The following is a 19,829-nucleotide window of genomic DNA, read 5'->3' on the forward strand; positions in this document are numbered from 1 at the left end:
GGGGATTCTTTTTTTTATTAATTAAAGAATAAAAGAAATTAACACAACATTTAGAAATCATTCCATTCTACATACGCAATCAGTAATTCTTAACATCATCACATAGATGCATGATCATCATTTCTTAGTACATTTGCATCAATTTAGGAAAAGAACTAGCAAAACAACAGAAAAAGATATAGAATGTTAATATAGAGAAAAAAATAAAAATAATAATAGTAAAAAAAAGGAAAAAGAAAAAAAAAGACAGACAGACACAAAAAAAACCTATAGCTCAGATGCAGCTTCATTCAGTGTTTTAACATGATTACTTTACAATTAGGTATTATTGTGCTGTCCATTTTTGAGTTTTTGTATCTAGTCCTGTTGCACAGTCTGTATCCCTTCAGCTCCAATTACCCATTATCTTACCCTGTTTCTAACTCCTGCTGGACTCTGTTACCAATGACATATTCCAAGTTTATTATCAAATGTCGGTTCACATCAGTGGGACGATACAGTATTTGTCCTTTAGTTTTTGGCTAGACTCACTCAGCATAATGTTCTCTAGGTCCATCCATGTTATTACATGCTTCATAAGTTTATTCTGTCTTAAAGCTGCATAATATTCCATCGTCTGTATATACCACAGTTTGTTTAGCCACTCGTCTGTTGATGGACAGTTTGGCTGTTTCCATCTCTTTGCAATTGTAGATAACGCTGCTATAAATATTGGTGTGCAAATGTCCGTTTGTGTCTTTGCCCTTAAGTCCTTTGAGTAGATACCTAGCAATGGTATTGCTGGGTCGTATGGCAATTCTATATTCAGAAAAGCAGGGGATTCTTAACATTGCCTCTTGCCCTCCTACAAAGAAGCTCCAGATAGCCAGGGAGAAAAAAAATCATGACCTCTCTTGCTTTTCTTGGAATTCCCTCTAGAAAGCTCCCTCCATGTACCTAATGAGAGATAAGGTGACTTTATATGATATGCAGACGAGGCATTAAATAACATTGAAACATAGAAGGGGCAAGTGATTCCCTGCTCGGTGTTCCTTTACTTGTTCCAATTCATTGAAAGAATTGAAAATTGTTCTGTTTCTGAAAGGAGAAAGCCTCCACGGGACGCTGGTGTGTATTTAACACTCCAATACTCGTTAATGTCCGTCTTTAACAGAAAAAAAGCAATCCGGGGAGGTGGGGAATGTGATGTTTTGGGTTTTCTTTTCTACTTTTACTCTTATTTTTATTTCTTTTGGAGTAATGAAAATGTTCAAAAATTAGTTGTGATGATGAATGCGCAGCTATATGATGATACTGTGAGCCACTGACTGTGCGCTTTGGGTGATTATATGGAATATGAATATATAATATATCTCAAAATTGCATAGAAACAAAAAAAAATTAAAAAGAGAGAAAAAGCAGGCTTAAAGCTCCCTGGGTGTCAGGTGACAGAATCATGCTCTTTGCATTGCTTTAATTGTTCGATTATTTTCTGTTTCTATCAAGCGATTCTGCTTTTCTATTTATGGCAGTAACGTAAGGTTTCTTTTTTCAAAATGAGTTTACCTAAGCAGAAAAAGGTAATTTTATTTATTGAAAATCAGGAAGTGAAATAAAGTGCAGGTGATACCTGGGTACGGTGAAAATCATGCCAGGTGACCATGAATATCCAAAGTTGGGAAGTCCACGCACTGTAGACCCAGCACCCACCCGGCCACAGTAGGTGCTCCAGAAATTAGAGCAGTTGCCAGATCCAAGCCAGGCTTCTCTCTGCCTGACACTGACACACTTTTTAAAGTCAGTCTCCAACCTATATTCTTAAATTACCCTTCAGTGCACTGTGGCTGGTGTGTGTAAATATCAAATCATCCAAAGAACTTGTCTGTGTCCTAAGAAATTGTATGAACTGCAGATCCCAGATTCCCTCTCATACGAGGGTTCTTACATGCCCTTTTATTTAGCAGCAAAGTCAGCCTTAAATCCCTCTCAACAGTCCCAGAACAGAAGTTAGTTATACTTTAGTCCCTTCAAAAGCATGTTTGCTGTCAGATACAGCTCCTCTGTCACATTTATACTAGTCAGGGAAGCTTTTGCTATACAGGGACAGTGTTCATTCATTCATTCATTCTGCAGATACTTATTGAGAGCACCAATTTTGTGTCAGGCTCATAGAGCCATCAGTAAATAAAATCCCTGCCCAAGTGGATCTTACATGCTTAGTAAGACAGACAGACAATAAACGCACAAATGTACAGCATGCTAGAATGTTATTACTGTTTTGGAAAAAAAAATAGAGTAAGGTAAGGGGACTTGGGATTGCTGGGGGTGAGTTTGGGGTGGGGATTTTTTGGGGGGGGCGGGGATTTTAAATGCGGTGGCCAGGGTTGGCCCTAATGGACAGGTGACATTTGAGTAAAATGTGAAGGAGGGAGAGAGAGAGAGAGAAGAAAAACCATGGGTTGGTCAGGTTTGAGGAAGAGGACCAGTTCAGTTTGGGGTGCGTTCAGTTTACAATGTAAGTGGATATACAAGTTTGGAGTTCAGGGAGAAGCAGGCAATATGAATTTTGGAGTCAATATCAGCATGTAGATGTTATTTAAAGCCCTGAGGCTGGATAAGTCCACCAAATCTGTGAGTGTACTGAGAGATCAGAATTTCATGGACTCTAGGGCACTTCAAAATGAAGAGGTCAGGGAGATGAGGAGGAACCAGCAAAGGACTTGGAGTGAGTGAAAGGGAAACAAGCGAAGGTGCTGTCCAGAAAGCTAAGAACAAAGAAAGGTTGCAGTGGTCAACTTGTCAAATACTTGTGATAAGTCAGATTAGGTGAGGCCAGGATAGACACCAGACTTAGCGACATGGAGGCCATCCGTGACCCCAACAAGAGTTGCTTTGGTGGTGTAGCAGTGGCAAAAGCCGGATTCAAAGGCAGGTAGAAAAAGCTTTGGAAACAGGGACAGAAAATTATTTTGAGTTTGAGAAGTTTTTGTAAAGGGGAATGAGATATGGGTGTTAGCTAAAGAGAGAAGTCAGGACAAGGGAGGACTTTTTTAAAACGTAGGAAATTTAGTAGCATGTTTACATGCTGATGGATTGATCCACTAGAAAGAGTGCATTGATGCTGATGTCAAGGAAAAGGTGAATTCCTGGAGTTATATCCTTGAATAAACAAGGGATGATGTGATATAATGCACAGAGGAAGGTTTGAGTGTAAACAGCTTATCTGTAGTAACCGGCAGAAGGCAGGAAACATGGGTACAGAGGCTGGTGGGCTAGTACAGGTGATGGAAGCTTAGGGAAATTCTCCCGTGGCTACATCAGTTTTCTCTAGAGAATAGGAAACAAAACCAGCTGCTAAGAAGGGGGGGGGAGGGAAAGGAGATATCAGAGGTTTTAGAAAATATGAAAAGATGCAAAATCTTCTAAGAGTGGAAAAGAGAAAGAATGCAGTGTAGTATGACTGCCAGTGAGCAAGAAGGCACACCTGAGGTTCGAGATCATGAATTCAAAGTGACAAAAGTTGGCACGGCCATGCCTTTTGCCTCAGACACATTCAGCTGCACAGGTGCCAATATGGGATAAGCAAAAACTACTGTGACTTCACCACAGAGGTATGAGGAAGTGAGAGAGAGCCGAGGGATCTGAGAGCATGTACAAAGAAATGATTCCAATGACTGTCACAGAATCTGTACTGGGTAAGAAAGAGATCTAGAATGTGGAGGGACAGTAAAAAGGAACTTAGGATGGACTGAAGGTCATGGGGGAGGATCAAAAGATGGTGGTTGTCAGGACACAAGGAGGAGTAAGATAGAGTTGAGGCAGTGATCAGAATGGCCTGCATGAAATTGAGGTAATGTGGGGATCACAAATATGGGTGATGACAAGGTCCAGATTATGACGATGAGATTGAGGAGATCATCAAAAAAGGAGAAGATGTCAAGGAACTAAGATGCCAGGGTGTTTAATTAATTCAGGAGCACAGTTAGAATGAATGACGGTGGATCAGACACTAAAAGCTTTAAGAAGTGCAGGTGATAATATAACTTATGTAGACAGCTTAATTGAACACCATGAGTACATGGAACCTTGAGTAGGGCATGACATTTTGTAGGTTTGTCCAGAGCAGTGCCCCGATAAATCCCAGAGTGATTTGAACAGTGAATAAAAAAGTATTTGCAAATACATTCCCAAGGGGAATGGTGAGAAAGGGGGTAAATTCAACTTCCCCATGCAGAAAATTCCTGATATTCTCAGAAGCAGTGGGGACAACCAAAGCAATAGGCTGAGCGCTCAATCTTTTTTTTTTTTAGAGTATTTTATTTTTTATAAATCTTTTTTTTATAATTAGGAAGGTTGTAGTTTTACAGAAAAACCCTGCAGAAAATATAGAGTTCCCATATACCCCCTATTATTGACCCTGCATTGATGTGGTACCTTTGGTACAACTGATGAAAAAAATCTGTAGTCCATAGTTTATCCATTAGGGTTTGTCTTGTACAGTCCTATGGTTTTGAAATTTTCTATTGTAAAAACATACATACAACCTACATTTCCCCTTTTAACCCCATTCAAATATATAATTCCGTGCTGTTAATTACAATCATAATGTTGCCCTACCATCACCACCAACCATTACAAAACATTTCCATGGCCTCCAACAGAAAGAAACTCTGTACTAGTTAAGCATTAGTTCCCTAATCCCTATCCCCACCCCCAGCCCCTAGGAAACTATATTTTAGTTTCTGAAACCATGAATCAGCTTATTCTAATTATTTCATATCAGTGAGCTAATGCAATATTTGCCCTTTTGTGTCTGTGAATCCTCAGTCTTGGGGTTTATTCATATGAAACTTAACCCTGCAAAGGATAGGCTAAGCCTACTTAATATTAGGCCTAAGAGTCACCCCCAGAGAACCTCTTTTGTTGCTCAGATGTGGCCTCTCTCTCCAGCCAACACAACAAGCAAACTTACTGCCCTCCCCCTCCCTACATGGTGTATGACTCTTGGCAATGTGGGACAGAAATCCTAGAATGAGCTGAGACTCAGCATCAAGGGATTGAAAAAACCTTCTCGACCAAAAGGGGAAGAGAGAAATGAGACAAAATAAAGTATCAGTGGCTGAGAGATTCCAAACAGAGTTGAGAGGATATCCTGGGGGTTATTCTTACGCATTATATAGATATCACCTTTTTTTAGTTAAGGTATAATGAAGAGGCTGGAGGGAAGTGCCTGAAAATGTAGAGCTGTGTTCCCGCAGCCATGTTTCTTGATAATGATTGTATAATGATATAGCTTTCACAATGTGACTGTGTGATTGTGAAAACCTTGTGTCTGATGCTCCTTTTGTCCACTTTATCAACAGATGAATAAGACACATGGATTAAAAATAAATAAATAACGGGGAAAAATGTTAAATTTAGTAGACTGAAAGGCTGGTGATCAGGAAGGGGGAAGGGGTGTGGTATGTATGGATTTCTTTTTTTTTTTATTTCCTTTTCTGGATTGATGCAAATGTCCTGAGAGGTGATCATGGTGATGAATATACAGCTATGTTATGGTATTGTAAGTTATTGATTATATGCCAAGAATGGGACAATCATATGGTAAGAATGTTCGTGTTTGTATGTTATGTTTAAAACAAAAATTTAAAAATGTTAAGGGTCATATCCCCATGGGGGAGCCTGCCCTTGTGCAGCTGCACATGCAACTGCATATCTGTTTAACTCAGAGATGGAACCTAAGCAGGCCCACATATATCATATACTCTGCTATGATCTCTAGACTAAACTTAATCAGCAATAAATGTGACATCTTAAAACAAAAAAAATGCAGGTGAGGGCATGGCCCAGAAGTCAGCAGTGACTGCAACAGCAGTACTTTTACCTTTGGGTCCAGTAGTGGTAGGAGAAAGAGCAGCCACTAGTTGAGAGGGCTCGCAGGGTCCTTAAGAGGGAGATGGTCTTAGTGAGAACAAGAAGGGAAAGGAGCCAGAGAAGAGGCTAACACATGGGAAGCTTTGCTGATGGTTAATGCGAGTTCCAGAGGGTGCAGGGGAGTTGAGGAGCAGTAGAGATGGGAAAGGAAAGGGTTTGGAATGCAAGCCATGAGGCATGCTCTTGGGAAGCCTGTTAAAAGTAGGGATATGGAGTAGAATAAGGTTAGTCCTGGTGGTCTCCGGGCAGATGGTGTCAGTGAGGCCAGGTTGGAAAGGATGGATGTCTAGGACGCTCTACTGGTTCCCATGGAAGACGAAAAGGAGGCCTGGGGAGAGGCAGTCTTACTCTGAGACCCTGGACCTTTCAGTGGAGGGGGTCACCTGGTGTGGGGTGGTATAAATCCCAATGCAAGGGATTCAATCTTGACCCCTGCAGGGGCAAAGGGCAGTCTTACTCTGAGCATGCAGAGCTCTCTGTTGACCTCTTTGTGAAGAGCAGGAGGCATGGAGAATTGGGTTTCAAGAACCAGAAGACTAAGCCTGTTCCATGCATGGCCATGCTCCCGAAAGCCCCTTTCCATAGCAAACCAGCTCCATGCAGCACCTCGCCTACATAGTGCTAATATTCATCATTTATCCATCTGGTTGGTCTTTGTGTCCTAGCTTCTAACACAGTGGCTGGCCTAGAGCTGCTGCCCCTTAAATACTTGTCTAATGGAGGAGTGCATATTTATTGAGTGGTCCATGCTCACAGTTCTGCAATAAGCCCTTTACATGGATTTTTTTCTCATTCGATTCTCACAACAACCCAACGAGAAAGGTACAATTCCTCGTTAATCCCAATTAGGGACCTAAGCTAAGAGAAGTGCAGGAACTTGCCCAAGGTCACACAGCTAGGGGATGTGAACCAGATACACTTTATTCTGACATTGGCATTCTTAACTGCTACATGGTCATTATCCACTGACTGAGTTTGGAAGGTCTATGTAAAGCAGCTCTGAGATGGACCCAGAAGACTTTCACAAGCCCTTGCCTCCCTCTCCTACTGGACTGCACACCCAACTACCTGTTTTGTTCTCTCTCCAAGATCCTCTGCTGCTTTCCATCCATCATTATTTCAGAAGTCTTTTTTTTTTCCACCACAGATGTGAAAAGCTGGCTTGTGATGTTTGGATTTCAGCTGAGCAACATAATTCCTGGCTTCCCAAGAGCCAAAATGTATTTTGTGCCTCCTCCCTATGAATTATCAGAGAGTCAAGCAAGTGAGAATGGACAGGTAAGCAGACGTTGCTGCCAAGAATCCAAATGATTCCATTTGTGAATCCCATTTGCAAACAGAACCCCGTAGAAACTGAGGGCATGTCGGTAGAGGAAGAAGACACTGGGGCTGGGTATAAAAGGGGCACGAGCTGTCATGACTTCCCAGGAAAGCCAGTGTCAGTGCTGTCACCCATCTGGCACTACACATATTTCTTCCTAACCTCGATTATTACCTTAATTGTGGTATCATTATCTGCTCAGGATATACCCTTGAGTCACTCCTTGATTAACAGCACAGAGAAATCTAGCAGCAACCTACCATCTGTGCTGCCTATAAGAGCATAACCCTTTCAGCTTTTATGGAAAATAATAAAACCATGGTTTGCAGTTTCTGTCCCACTAACATTTTTATGCCCCACATAAAACCTCAGTGCTTTATGGCCCAAATGTATACAGAATGCGTTTTTGGATCAGAATCTGTGCTGGGGTCTTTCAGTGATGACTGAGGGGTGGTCAGTTTCAATTTGGGTGCTGCAGAGCCCTCTACCACGAACTGATAGGGAATGGAAGTCAATCCAAAAGGCAGCCTCTCCTAACCTCTGCTACAGAGCCATGCTCAGCACTAAAAAGCCTGCAAGGTCTGCAAGCTGCTCTGAATAACTGTCCAGATAGGATAACTATGCCGAGGTGAGGAGGAGCTGCTGGGTCATTGAGAGTGGTGTTCTCACAGCCCCTGCCCCTTGGGGACCACTACGAGGATGAATAGCCATCCTAGCCGTCATTCTCTCATTTGTCCAAGTGCCATTACCTTCCATACACGGCCTCTTCCATTATCCCAGTCTGTCCCCCACCCGCCAATTGAGATAAGTTGTAATTTGTGAGTGGAGAAGTCAAGGCCAAGGAGATGATGGTGATTTTGTCCCTCTGCAGAACAGGGCTAGGATCCAAACCTATGGACTCAAAGCCCGAGGATAGTCCCCCTGGCCCCAGAAGCCAGTATCCGTTGTGCTAGTTCTTGTCACCTTTAATATGCACTCAGATGACCCAGGGACTCTTGTTGAAATGCAGATTCTGGCCCAGTAGTTCTGGAGGAAGGCCTGAGAGTCTGTCTTGCTAACAGGTTCCCAGGTGGTTCCAGGGCTGCCACCCACGCTTGGAGAAGCAAGGTCTCAACTCCAAGGAAGTTAATGTATATCTAGGGCTTTGGTTCCAAAGGAACCTAGGTCACAGCAGCTGGGCTTACAGCTGCTCAAACACTTACCTTCAGGTCAACATATTCCCGAGTCTAAAGCATGTGAGGCAGCTGCCAACCCATCCACCGCTGAGCGGCTCCCTCCTCTCCAGCAGTGGCTGAAGGCAGTAGGTGCTTAGGTCCGTGTGCAGAGCCAGCAAGGGGGTGCAACCCCCTCCACCCTGTTTTTGGTCAGCAGCACTGTTACGGGGTGAACAGGCCATGCCATCAGGGCACCGACAGCCAGTCAACCTGTCCCGGTTCTGAATCCCGGGGCCCCGTCGGGTCCCATCAGTACCAGCACAACAACCGTCTCTGGCAGGGAGGCCGAGCATTTTTCATTCTCCTTTCCATTGAGCGTCCCCGGCCCATCATCTCAGCTTTCTGTGTCTTCTTGTGCCCGCAGCTCATCACGGGTGTCCAGCAGACGACAGAGAGACACAGCCAAGCCTTCCTGGCCCTGGAAGGGCAGGTCATCTCCAAAAAGCTCCACGCCAGCATCCGCGAGAAAGCAGGCCACTGGTTTGCCACCACCACGCCCATCCTGGGCAAGGGCGTCATGTTCGCCATCCGAGAGGGCCGGGTGACCACCGGGGTGTCGGGCCTGGCCAGCGAGGACAGCCGCAAGCTGGCCTCGGTGCTGAACAACGCCTACTACCTGGAGCGCATGCACTACAGCGTGGACGGCAAGGACACCCACTACTTCGTGAAGATCGGCTCGGCCGACGGCGACCTGCTCACGCTGGGCACCACCACCGGCCGCAAGGTGCTGGAGAGCGGCGTGAACGTGACCGTGTCGCAGCCCACGCTGCTGGTCAACGGCAGGACTCGAAGGTTCACCAACGTGGAATTCCAGTACTCTACGCTGCTGCTCAGCATCCGCTACGGCCTCACGCCCGACACGCTGGACGAGGAGAAGGCGCGCGTCCTGGACCAGGCGAGACAGAGGGCCCTGGGGGCCGCCTGGGCCAAGGAGCAGCAGAAGGCCAGGGACGGGCGAGAGGGCAGCCGCCTGTGGACGGAGGGCGAGAAGCAGCAGCTGCTGAGCACGGGCAGGGTGCAAGGGTACGAGGGCTACTACGTGCTTCCCGTGGAGCAATACCCCGAGCTCGCAGACAGTAGCAGCAACATCCAGTTTTTAAGACAGAATGAAATGGGAAAGAGGTAACAAAATCAATCTGCTGCCATTCCTTGTCTGGATGGCTCGGCAGGGGCAACTGGTATCTCCTCTCCTAAGGAGATGAAGACCTAACAGGGGCACTGAGGCCGGGCAGCTTCAGGATCTACCAAGTGGCAAGAAAGCTCACATTTTCTGAGTTGGAATGCTACTGTCCAAGCGCCAAGTCCCACCACCCTGAAGCAGACTCAAAGCCTGGCTGAAAACTCTGAGGAAAAACAAACCAACAGGATGAAACGCACCAACGGGCGGAGGCGCCCCGAGTTCCCCTGAGCTATGACCCACTTGTTCTGGGTCTGAGACAAGACAAGCCGTCCGAAAAGGAGCGGACTGGAAAACACAAACGCAGTGGCCGAAGAAAATCGAGAAAGGAGGAGGCCTCACACCCTATTACCTCACTCACCCACTCGTGCGCGCACGGGGCACCCGGGAGCGCGGCTCGGCCCGCCCGTTGGACAAGTACTTTAGACGTTTTCGTTTAAGCAAATAACAGGTGCATTTAAAACACGACTTTGGGGTGATTTGTGTGTAGCAGCTGGGGTGGGAGGGGCAGGGGATAGCAGTAAAAGAGTGAGCACTGGAAATGCTTTTTAAAGGAAAAAAAAAAAGAGAGCGCGAGAAAGAGAGAGGGAAAATACAAGGGGAGGGGATAAAAAAAGAAACCAATAGATTGAAAGAAAGCAAAGCGAAGTAATACCATCCAGCACTTAACACTCAGGTCATGGCTTAGTCCAGCCTGAGCTAATTTATTTGAGCGCAGAGTGTACAATTGAGTTCAGACCACGGTGGCTAGAATCACTACTGAGAAATCTCATACTCTTTTGTCTTTGAAGATTCCATTGTGGACAGTAATCCGCAGTTACAGGGTGTAGTCTGTTTAGATTCCGTAGTTCGTGGGTATCAGTTGCAGTAGAGACGTGACACTCTTTTGCTAACGAGCACCACTTCAGATCACCCTGTACATACATGAGCCGTAAGGCACAATCACTGTTTCCGATTTCCAATTATTAGTGTGTTTGTTTGGTCCAGAAACTGAGACAATCACATGACAGTCACCATGAGGAGAGAAAATAAATAAAAAAACAAAAAGAAAAAAATGTAAAAAAAAAAAAAAAAAACAAAAAGAAAAACCAAAAAAAAAAAAAAAGTCTAATAAGAACTTTGGTACAGGAACTTTTTTGTAATATACATGTATGACTTGTTCATCGAGTTTTTATATTAATTTTAATTTGCTGCTAAGCAAAGACTAGGGACAGGCAAAGATAATTTATGGCAAAGTGTTTAAATTGTTTATACATAAATAAAGTCTCTAAAACTCCTGTGGACACTGGCCTTCTGTGAAACTGCTTTGAGATGAGGACGGACAAGAGTTGCTGGAGAAGGGGGGCGATATCAGGATGCTGAGAGTTTTGGGTGGCGGTTGCTCCATGCTTCCCTGAAGAGCTCTAAATTCTAGGCAAAACTGCCTACATCAGCAGTCCCCTCTCTGCACGAGCAGCAGTAAAGAGGAGAGTGGATGCTACGGACCCTCAGGTCCACTTATGCCTAGAGCCCTGCAGCCTGAGACACTGGCAAGGGAATCGAAGGCAAACACTCGTGCACCTTTGAGATGTGTGTCGGTGTGTGTGTTTGCTTTTCTATTTTCTTCCAGGCCAGATCAGTTTGCCCCAAAACTTGCACACCTAGGGCAACCCCAGGTGAGAAGAACATTTATAATTTGGATGAATTTTTGTGTTTTGCCAATCCTACAGTTAGAATAACATTATCATTAACAGCTAACATTTATTGATGCTTACTAGGGGCTAGGCCATGGTGCTAACGATATTTTCATTTAATCCTCACCTTTCATTCATTCAACACATTTTATGGAGAGCCTGCACCATACCAGGTCCTGTCCTTGGGATGTCCCCTAAGTTCTGCAGATAAAAGAGGTGAGTAGAAACAAACATGGACACTCGCTTCCTGATAATTATGGTCAGGTGAGTGGACAGACAATCATCAAATAATTACAGCAAAGAAGTAAAACTGACAGTGATGTCAAGTGCCAAGAAGAAGAGATTTATAAAGCTATGGAAGCACATAATAGAGGATATAGCCTTATCAGAGAGTTTCACAGACACTACTGAGGTCCAGAAGTTAAGAACTGAACCAGGAGAAGGGAAGGAAAGGCATTTTAGACCAAGGGAACAGTATATCCAAAAGGACTGTGGTGGGAGGGAGTAGAGTTAGTTCATGGAAATATATGACAGGTTAGGCTGGAACACAGAAAGGTTGGAGGGACCAGAAGACACAGGTTAGAGGCTGGATTTTGTTTTTCACATTAAAAGCAATGGGAAGCCATAGGCTTTGATTTCATAAAGTGCCCTGGATGCAGCGTGAAGGACAGGTGGGAGGAGCCTGTGGTCTCCAGGTGAGATGAAGGAAGGGGCTGATGGGTTCCTCTACCTGAAGGTAAACTGGCGCAGAGAGGAGATGGAAGTCAACTGAGTGATGGATTCAAGGACCAGCTCCTGTGATCATTCACTCTGCAGATGAGGAAACTGAGACCAGCCATCACCCAGCTGCTTCAGTGGTGGAATCTGATTTGCGCCCAGCTGTGGCTGATTTCAAAATCTCTCAGGAAGGCTGGCCCGGTACAGCACCCTGAGGCCCTCCCTCTGCTCAGCATCACCTTCAGCCAGCCAGGTGTGGTTGCCACAGGTAGAAGAAAGGGAGAGAGAGGCAGGGCTTGTCTGTTTTAAACCAAATACCGTCCTCGAGGCATGCTAGCAGAACGAGCTATGATTTAGCAAAGCAAACAGGACAAGGGAGATATTCCAGAGAACTTCCTTCCCAGATACATAAGGGAGCAGCCTTGTTTCCCCAAATGCGGTGAGTCTGGGGCTGTTTCCCTGCAGGAGAACAGGAGACAGTTCATTGTGTGGCCTTTGGCCCTGCCCCCTGCCTTGTTTAATCCTGGCCCATTGGAAAAATCCTCCCAGAGCAGCCTCCAGGCAGTCGTGAGGCCGGCTTGAATCCTGGTTTGGTGGGTGCTGTGAAGGAAGTGCTCAGGAAATGCTTGATGAGCCACCATGTTGTCTTGCTGGGGACAGTGTAGAGTGACCCAGCAAGACAGGGACTCGATCCCAGGCCAGAAGCCAGAGGGGAGCTCGCCCTGCCCAGAGCCACTCTGCTCCATCCTGCTTCTTGGGTAGCAGGTAGACCCAAAGGGGTGGGCTTTGCCTGGAAACCTGGAGCACAGAGGATGTGCAGGGAATCACATGTCATCAGAATTTCCCTAGAACCTAAAATCTTCTCTTTGGGCTCAACCACCTTTGAACTATCCATGAGTTTTCTGTTATGCCTCCCTTCCAGTATATACTCAAACAAACACACAAATGGGAAGAGACTGCTCTGGGTGACAAATCCTCTCCTGCTTTTCCTCAGGCCAGTCCTGGATTAACCGGGAAGAAATGTTTGACTTCTTGCAGAAATACCTGCACATCGTTACAGCATTCTGGAAAGGCAGCATAGCCTTGGGGGTTAAGACCTTGTTCCGTGAAGTCAGCCAGCCTGAGAACAAAGCCTGGCTCACTAAATGTGGGAACTTGGGAAAGTTATAGGTATTAATTAGGATAAACAACAATAGGTGCTTTAAGAGAGACTAGAAGTTAACAGAACAAAATAAAAGTTTATTTCCCACTTACATCATAGTCCACTGAGGGTTAGTGATGGGAATGGCTCTGTCTCTGCACTCAAGGACCCAGAATCTATCCATCTTGTGGTTTGGCTTCTTCTGGAAGCTCCACGTCCTCTCCGTCCAGCTGCTTGATGGAGAACGAGATCCAGGATCACACGTGTGATGGTTGTTTTGTGTGTTCAATGGTTCACACCTGGAAATGGTTACATAGCGCCTCTGCTCGCAATCTATCTGCCAAAACTCAATCCATGGACCCACCCACCTGCAAAAGAGCCTAGAAAATGTCATCTTTCCGTGAGCCCAGAAAGGAGGAACTAGACACTGGTGAGACCAAGTAGTCTCTGCTACATGGCTCAGTGTCTCAGAGCCTCAGTTCCTTCCCTGTAAAATGAGGACTGATACATGGGATTGCTCTGACAATTAAATGACATATCACATGTATCATTGGTACATGGTAAGTACTCATTAAACACCAATTTTTATTCCTTTGAAAACCTTGCTCAAAGCACACATTTTCTAAGGGTGGAAACTGGGGCATTACCCATTAGCCACGAGGAGAGATTTTTTTTTTTTTTTTTTTTTTTTTTAGAAATCATACCATTCTACAACGAGGAGAGATTTTTAATGGGGGTTGAAAAGGATGGCAGAGGACCCTCCCTTCTCAAGAGCTGTTTTGTTGCCTCCCCTCTCCCAGGCCCAGAGAACTTTCAGTGTGAGACCATCGTCCTCACCTCAGAAAAGGGGACACTTAGAGGGTCAAAGGATCTCAGCAGCCTGAAGACTGGCTATCTCAGCAGCACCTAATTTGGGGCCTCATCACCATTCACAGATGCAGAGCCCAATGCTGACCCTGGCAGTTAGAAGCTTGGAATATGAACATACTTGAAAACGTGGTTTAAAAAAAAAATCTCGAGTGCACAGGTGGTTCAGTGGTAGAGGGCTCGCCTTTCATGCAGGAGACCCGGGTTCAGGTCCCAGACCGTGCACCGCCCCCCACCCCCCCCAAAAAATCTCATGATCCCGTGTGTGAGACAAACTCACAGGCCGGTCAGGGAGACACAGGAGGGTCAGAGCTGGCAAAGAAGGGATGCACAGAAATGCAAATCCTGAGGACAGGCCCATGAGCTCTCCCCCATGAGAACCTGCACTGGGTACTGACTGGGAAGAGATCACCAGGTAGAATAGGTGGCGGATGGCGTCCTGGACATCTGCAATGGGCTTCAGGTGTGGGAGGAAACGGTGCAAAGAGGCTGGGGGGAAGCTTAGTGAGGCTGGAGCAGAGGTTCCCACACCTGACTCCACGGTTGAGCACCTGGGGAGCTTTCTAAACACACTCGTGACCTCCATATCCCAGGCCAATGAAACAGAATGGGGATGGGACCAGTGTTTTTAAAGATCCTCAGATGATTTGAATGTGCCATCAGAGCTGAGCAGCACTCGAGATGAGGAGGCTTAAGATAAGGCCTGACGAAGCAGGAATACTATCAGGCTAAGAAGCTGGGTGTTTTCCAGGGCGTAAAGAATCTACAGCAGCCTGGGCATGCGGTGGGGGGAATGGCATGACGGGGAAATCCTTCACTTAGCAAAGAAGCAAGAGAAGAGGGGTGGAGAGGCCAGAGCCCGGGAGTCTCTGCAACCACCCACGCGGGAAAAGTGATGAGGGCCTGAAGGAAGTCTGGGGTTGTGAGAACAAAGGGAGGGAGCTCTTTAGGCAGGATTCAATTTGGGGAGCAAGAAAGAAGTTCTATAACTTCCTAAGACATGGGGATGGTGGATGGGGGCCTCCAGGAGATGCTTCATGATGCACCATCATCCCTCCTTCCCCACCTCCCAGCTGAAGGGATACAGGCCCTTGGGAAGGAGGGTTTAAAGAGAAGCCTAGCCCAGCTTTAGCTTCAGAGATCCCCCAATGGGGGACAAGATGGGACTTCCCAGGCATCCACCATGTGCACGCCTAAGCCCCACTGTCTGTCCTGGGACAGCTGGGCAGCGTTACATCTTTCCGCAGATACCCAGAGCTGGCACTGTGACTGTGGGGCAGCTCTCTTGACAGCAAGGCTGCACCAGCTAGGGTCCTCCCCCCGCCTTCCCACACCATCACTGCCCCTTGAGGTTGGGTTTGCTGTTTGGCCACAAGGTGGCAGCCTTTCCCATAACATCTTCCTGGAGTCGGTCCCGTGAGGCTCTACACGGTAGTTTAGAGAAGATATTAAGTAGCAAGAGATTTACGAAGCACGTGACTGCTAGGACCGCTCTGGACCCAAGGGAAGGGCTCCTGGAAGAGGCCAGGGACCCACTGGGATTAGTTCCAGGAAGCGAGTTTCCAAAGAAGGCGTGCTCTGGGAACACCCAGCCTGGATGCTGATCCCAGCTTTACCATATATTCCTTGGGTAAATTTCCTCACCAAACTTCACCTTCTTGAGACTCACTTTTCTCTTTTGCAAAATAGGAATCGAAGCTACCTACTTTATAGTTTGCTTGGAAAGACTAAAAAAAATAATAATACATGCTGATTTTATGCTAAGGCAGGGGGCCATTGGCCCAAAGGAATCTGTCCCATTGGATGGAAATCAACCACATGAATACTTACTGAACATTATTATGTAGGAGGCTGGAGTGGAGCAAAGATGCAAAAGATGAGCACAAAGTGGCTTCTACCCTCAAGCAGCATCACTGTATGAGTGAGGTGTCTTGCCATTTTAAGTGACAGAACCCCAAATCAAAGCAAAAGAACTGGCCCAACTGGCTTTAGACATGGTTGGGTCCAGGGTTCAAAGGATGTGCATGCACGCACATGCACACACCTTAGTGGGAAAGATGGCATAGCAGTTCCAAACCTACATCCTTGCTGCTTCCCTCCAAATGTGAGAGACCCTTCCTGTACCTGAGAGAAGATCTTGAATTGGCCCAAACCCCACCAGCTTTTCCAGGACCATAGAGAAGGAAAAAGGCATGGTTCCCCCAAGAAAAAGAACTGCTTAGACAAAAGTGCATTATCTGCCAATCTATCTTCTGAAAACAGGCACTTTCCCAATCCGTGAACAAATGGTGCCTGACACACTAGAGGTGCTTAGTGGACAAAGCCAGGTGCTGGGAATACAAGGATGAGTGAAATACAATAGGAAGTTCTGTGGTGAGGGCTGTCACAGGGAGGGGCTGCTATTTCAGCTTTGCTGGGTATCTGGAAGAAAGGGCCCTGGCGGGTGCACAAACAGTGCCCAGGGAGGACACAGACTGACCCTGAGTAACCAAAAAGGCGCCCAGCTCCTGGGGGCACAGAGCTACCTGAGGGCCTGGGTTCCCACCGAGGCTCGTACCCACCCACCCAGAGGACAAAATGGGTCCCAGGCCCGGTGAGCCTGTCCCCCAGAGGGGCCTTCCATGTGGGTGCCATGCTCCTCCCCCCGATCCCCACTTGCTTCCCTCCCCACCCCAAGGGGAGCAGGACTTCCCTTCGCTGTCCGCCATGTTCTGTCACCAGAGGTCGTTCTGTCCACTGGGCCACACTGATGTAGGGCAGGTTCCTCACCCCAACACTAATGGCGTTGGGGCCGTTTGCTGGTTTGAATTGTGGCGGCCCCCGGGAAAGCCATGTCCTTTCATCCTTGTTCAATATGGCTGGCTGGGAGCTTTTTTATTGTTTCCATGGCGATATGACACCCACGTGTGGGTGTTAACCTTGATTAGATGGAACTGTGACTCCACCCATTCCAGGTGGGTCTTGATTAGTTCACTGGAAACCTTTAAAAGAGGAAGTGTACCCCAGAAAACCCATGTCCTTTAATCCTGATTCCTAGGGCAGAATAACTGTTGTGTGTTCCCTTCCCTCTTTGCAATCTCCCCACTCTGGGCCCTGCCTTGGCCTGCTGGGAGCCTAGCAGAGGGGAAGACCTGAGGACCAGCACATAAAGATCCAAGATTCATGCTCTCAGAGGCACATCCCGTGGATGGAAAAGTATTGGAGGGAACAGGATGGAGACAGAGCCAAGGCCATTTGACGCCCAAGTACGCTCAGGCCCCAGAACAGGCAGGCAGGGGCCCCACCTGCCTCCAGGCCCCAGCCCCACCGTCCTGCTCCCGTTATTAAAACCTAGCAGTGCCCAGAGGCGTGCTGGAAGCAGCTCGAGAGGACTGATTATATGTTTCTCTTCCCGACTCTGCGCTCAGCAACATCACACTGAGAGCGTGACGTCGGCCCGAGTGGGCGTATTTACACCACGGAATCTGGCAAACACTGCAAATCAGGGCCACTTTTATTCCATTTGAGAGCTGGTGTACTGGCACCCCGCTAACTACACATGTGATGAAACTGAGTCAGGGTGGGGTACACAAAAGGGAATAAACACACCAAAGAGCCACAGGGAGAGGAGGAGGAGAAAGAGGACATCCACAGGACAAAGCTTTCCCTGTTGATCTCAATGGCATGGGCACCTTGGCACCCTAGGATCAGAATCTCGGGCCTGGCACCATTCTTTAACAATGCCAGCGTATGAGCAGTAAGCGCGCATCGTATAGTCTTCCAGAGTCTAACCTTGCTCAACCCTTTCATAGTAAGACTGTTTGGGACGCGGCGCGGCTGCCCCTTAGTGGAGGCTGTGGGCCCCCACCCAGGGCCCCTTCTCAGGCCTAAGTGCCCGTTCCCACAGCTGCCAGGAAGGCGCCTGCCGAGCCACGCAGCTGAGACCCTTCCCGGGAACTGCGCCCCAGGAGGGGCGCTGCCTGCTCTGTCACACCCCCTCCCCAGGGGAAGCCACATCCAACGGCTGAAGGATCCAGGTGGTATAAGGTCCGGCTGCGTGCCTCAGGGAGGGACATCTCGGAAAGGCTCACCCAGCTCCAGAGCCCCCAATGGGATCAGCTGAGGCCACTGTTGCCACAGCAACACAGCCAGCATCTCCCTCTGCCCAAGCCTGCTTTCCTCATCCCTCGTGAGCGGGGTTCCCGAGGGATGCTCTAACAACTGCCCTGCACTCAAATCTCCAGCTCACAGTCTATTTCCAGGGAACTCAACTTAAGACACCCCTACCCTGCAGAGGGAGGACGTGCACAACGCATTGTAGGCTGGAGATGCTACATGGCCCCCACACAGGGGGCCTGATACCATCCCCGTATGCTGATACTACCCCCGTATGCAGTGAATAGATTTCTACAATGCGGGTGTGTGTGTAGGTTGTGAAATGCTGGGTACCTAGAGGGAGCTGATGAAGGATGCTTCCTCGGAAAAGGGGCAACACAGTGTGTTTGCTGGTAGCAGAGGCGGGCATGCGATGCATGTTGGGGGGGGGGGCATAAGGGAGAAGCTTAATGAAGCTCGTGTGAGTATGTGTGTACGTGAGCTGGTGCTTGTTTTCCAGGCTATCATCCCTGTTCAAGGACATGGTAAGGGGAGAGAGACAACAGAATCCCACTTGCTGTGTGTTGGATTTAGCAACACACGTGCCCTTGACAGCAACAGTCACCCGCTTGGTTGGCCACACAGAAATCTGAGTGTGCACAGACATGCACCTGCCCCGCCTTCAGGCACAAAATACTGTCCCAAACCCAGAGGCAGCATTCCAAGTCCTGTTTTCTTGAGTGGGGAGGGGAAGAAGTTAGTAGCCCTGCTGACCTGTAATGGAAGAGCGAAAGTTGAGGAAATTGCTCAGTCCCTGGTCACAGACAAATCCGAGCCTCTAGCACCAGCTACTCACCTCTGCATAACCCATCAAAGTTCACAAAGTGCATTTGTTCATTCCTCGAAGACTTACTGAGGGTCTGGCACACTCGTGCACTGCGCTCAGTGCCTGGCTCCGTGTGTCCAGGCTACCACCTCGAAGCTCACGCTGGGTCATCACGTATCCTGCAGGTACAGGCTGGCGACCCTGAATGGAAGGCTGGGTGGGACTCAGCCCCAGCCAACGAATTAATACCATTTGCCATCTTTCTGACTCAGAACCTCCATTTATGATCCGAGCCCCAATTTGCTATTCACCAGAGGATGCTGCACAGATGGGGAGCTTCCTTACCACCTGGAAGATGGGAGATCCCGGCCTCCCCGCTGGTGGGAGAACTTGGCCGAACAAACTCCAGGCAGTGGACTGTATCCATGCCAGGTGGCTCCAAGTGGAGGCAGAATTGGCCTCCCACCTCCCCCTGCTCCATCTAGACACTCGCTGATAGCACGCTGATGAACTTTGCCCCTCCTGGGGTCAACCCCGTTACTTGTTAACTTACTGGTTGGAATTTAGTTTCTCTTCTCAGCTGTTGGACCTGAACCTGAACGCCTGGGCAGGGGAAGGGCTTTCTGGTCCTGGAATCCTCAGGAGAGCAGTAATGCTAATCACCTTTTAAATTAACCAGAACTTTACCAACCCATGATGCAAGATCTCCTGGGACCCTGGAATCTTCTAAAATCCCAGGCGTTTTTAAATCACCATTTCCACTATCATAGATTCAAACCACCTGCCCTCTCAGCTGGACGGGTTAAGTTACCACCGGCTACTCTGCAGTCAGACAGACTTGGGTTTGAATCCCCAGTGTTACCTATATTTTGAAGCTGGATTGAGTGCAGGGAACAGGGCATGGAA

The 19,829-nt window shown here is 47.6% G+C and overlaps 1 protein-coding gene across 8 annotated transcripts in view; it reads left to right on the forward strand.

The window, feature by feature from the left end:
• Positions 1–10,901, forward strand: part of TENM2 (teneurin transmembrane protein 2) — a 652,889-nt gene extending 641,988 nt beyond the window's left edge. For all 8 annotated transcript variants that reach the window (XM_077137592.1, XM_077137593.1, XM_077137599.1 and 5 more), the window contains 2 exons: positions 7,061–7,191; positions 8,813–10,901. In XM_077137592.1, the coding sequence (XP_076993707.1) occupies positions 7,061–7,191; positions 8,813–9,574 (893 nt within the window). In that variant the 3' untranslated portion in view covers positions 9,575–10,901. The remainder of the gene's footprint in view (positions 1–7,060; positions 7,192–8,812) is intronic.
• The last annotated feature ends 8,928 nt before the right edge of the window (positions 10,902–19,829 follow it).

Source organism: Tamandua tetradactyla, chromosome 20, assembly GCF_023851605.1.
Source record: "Tamandua tetradactyla isolate mTamTet1 chromosome 20, mTamTet1.pri, whole genome shotgun sequence".
NCBI lineage: Eukaryota > Metazoa > Chordata > Mammalia > Pilosa > Myrmecophagidae > Tamandua > Tamandua tetradactyla.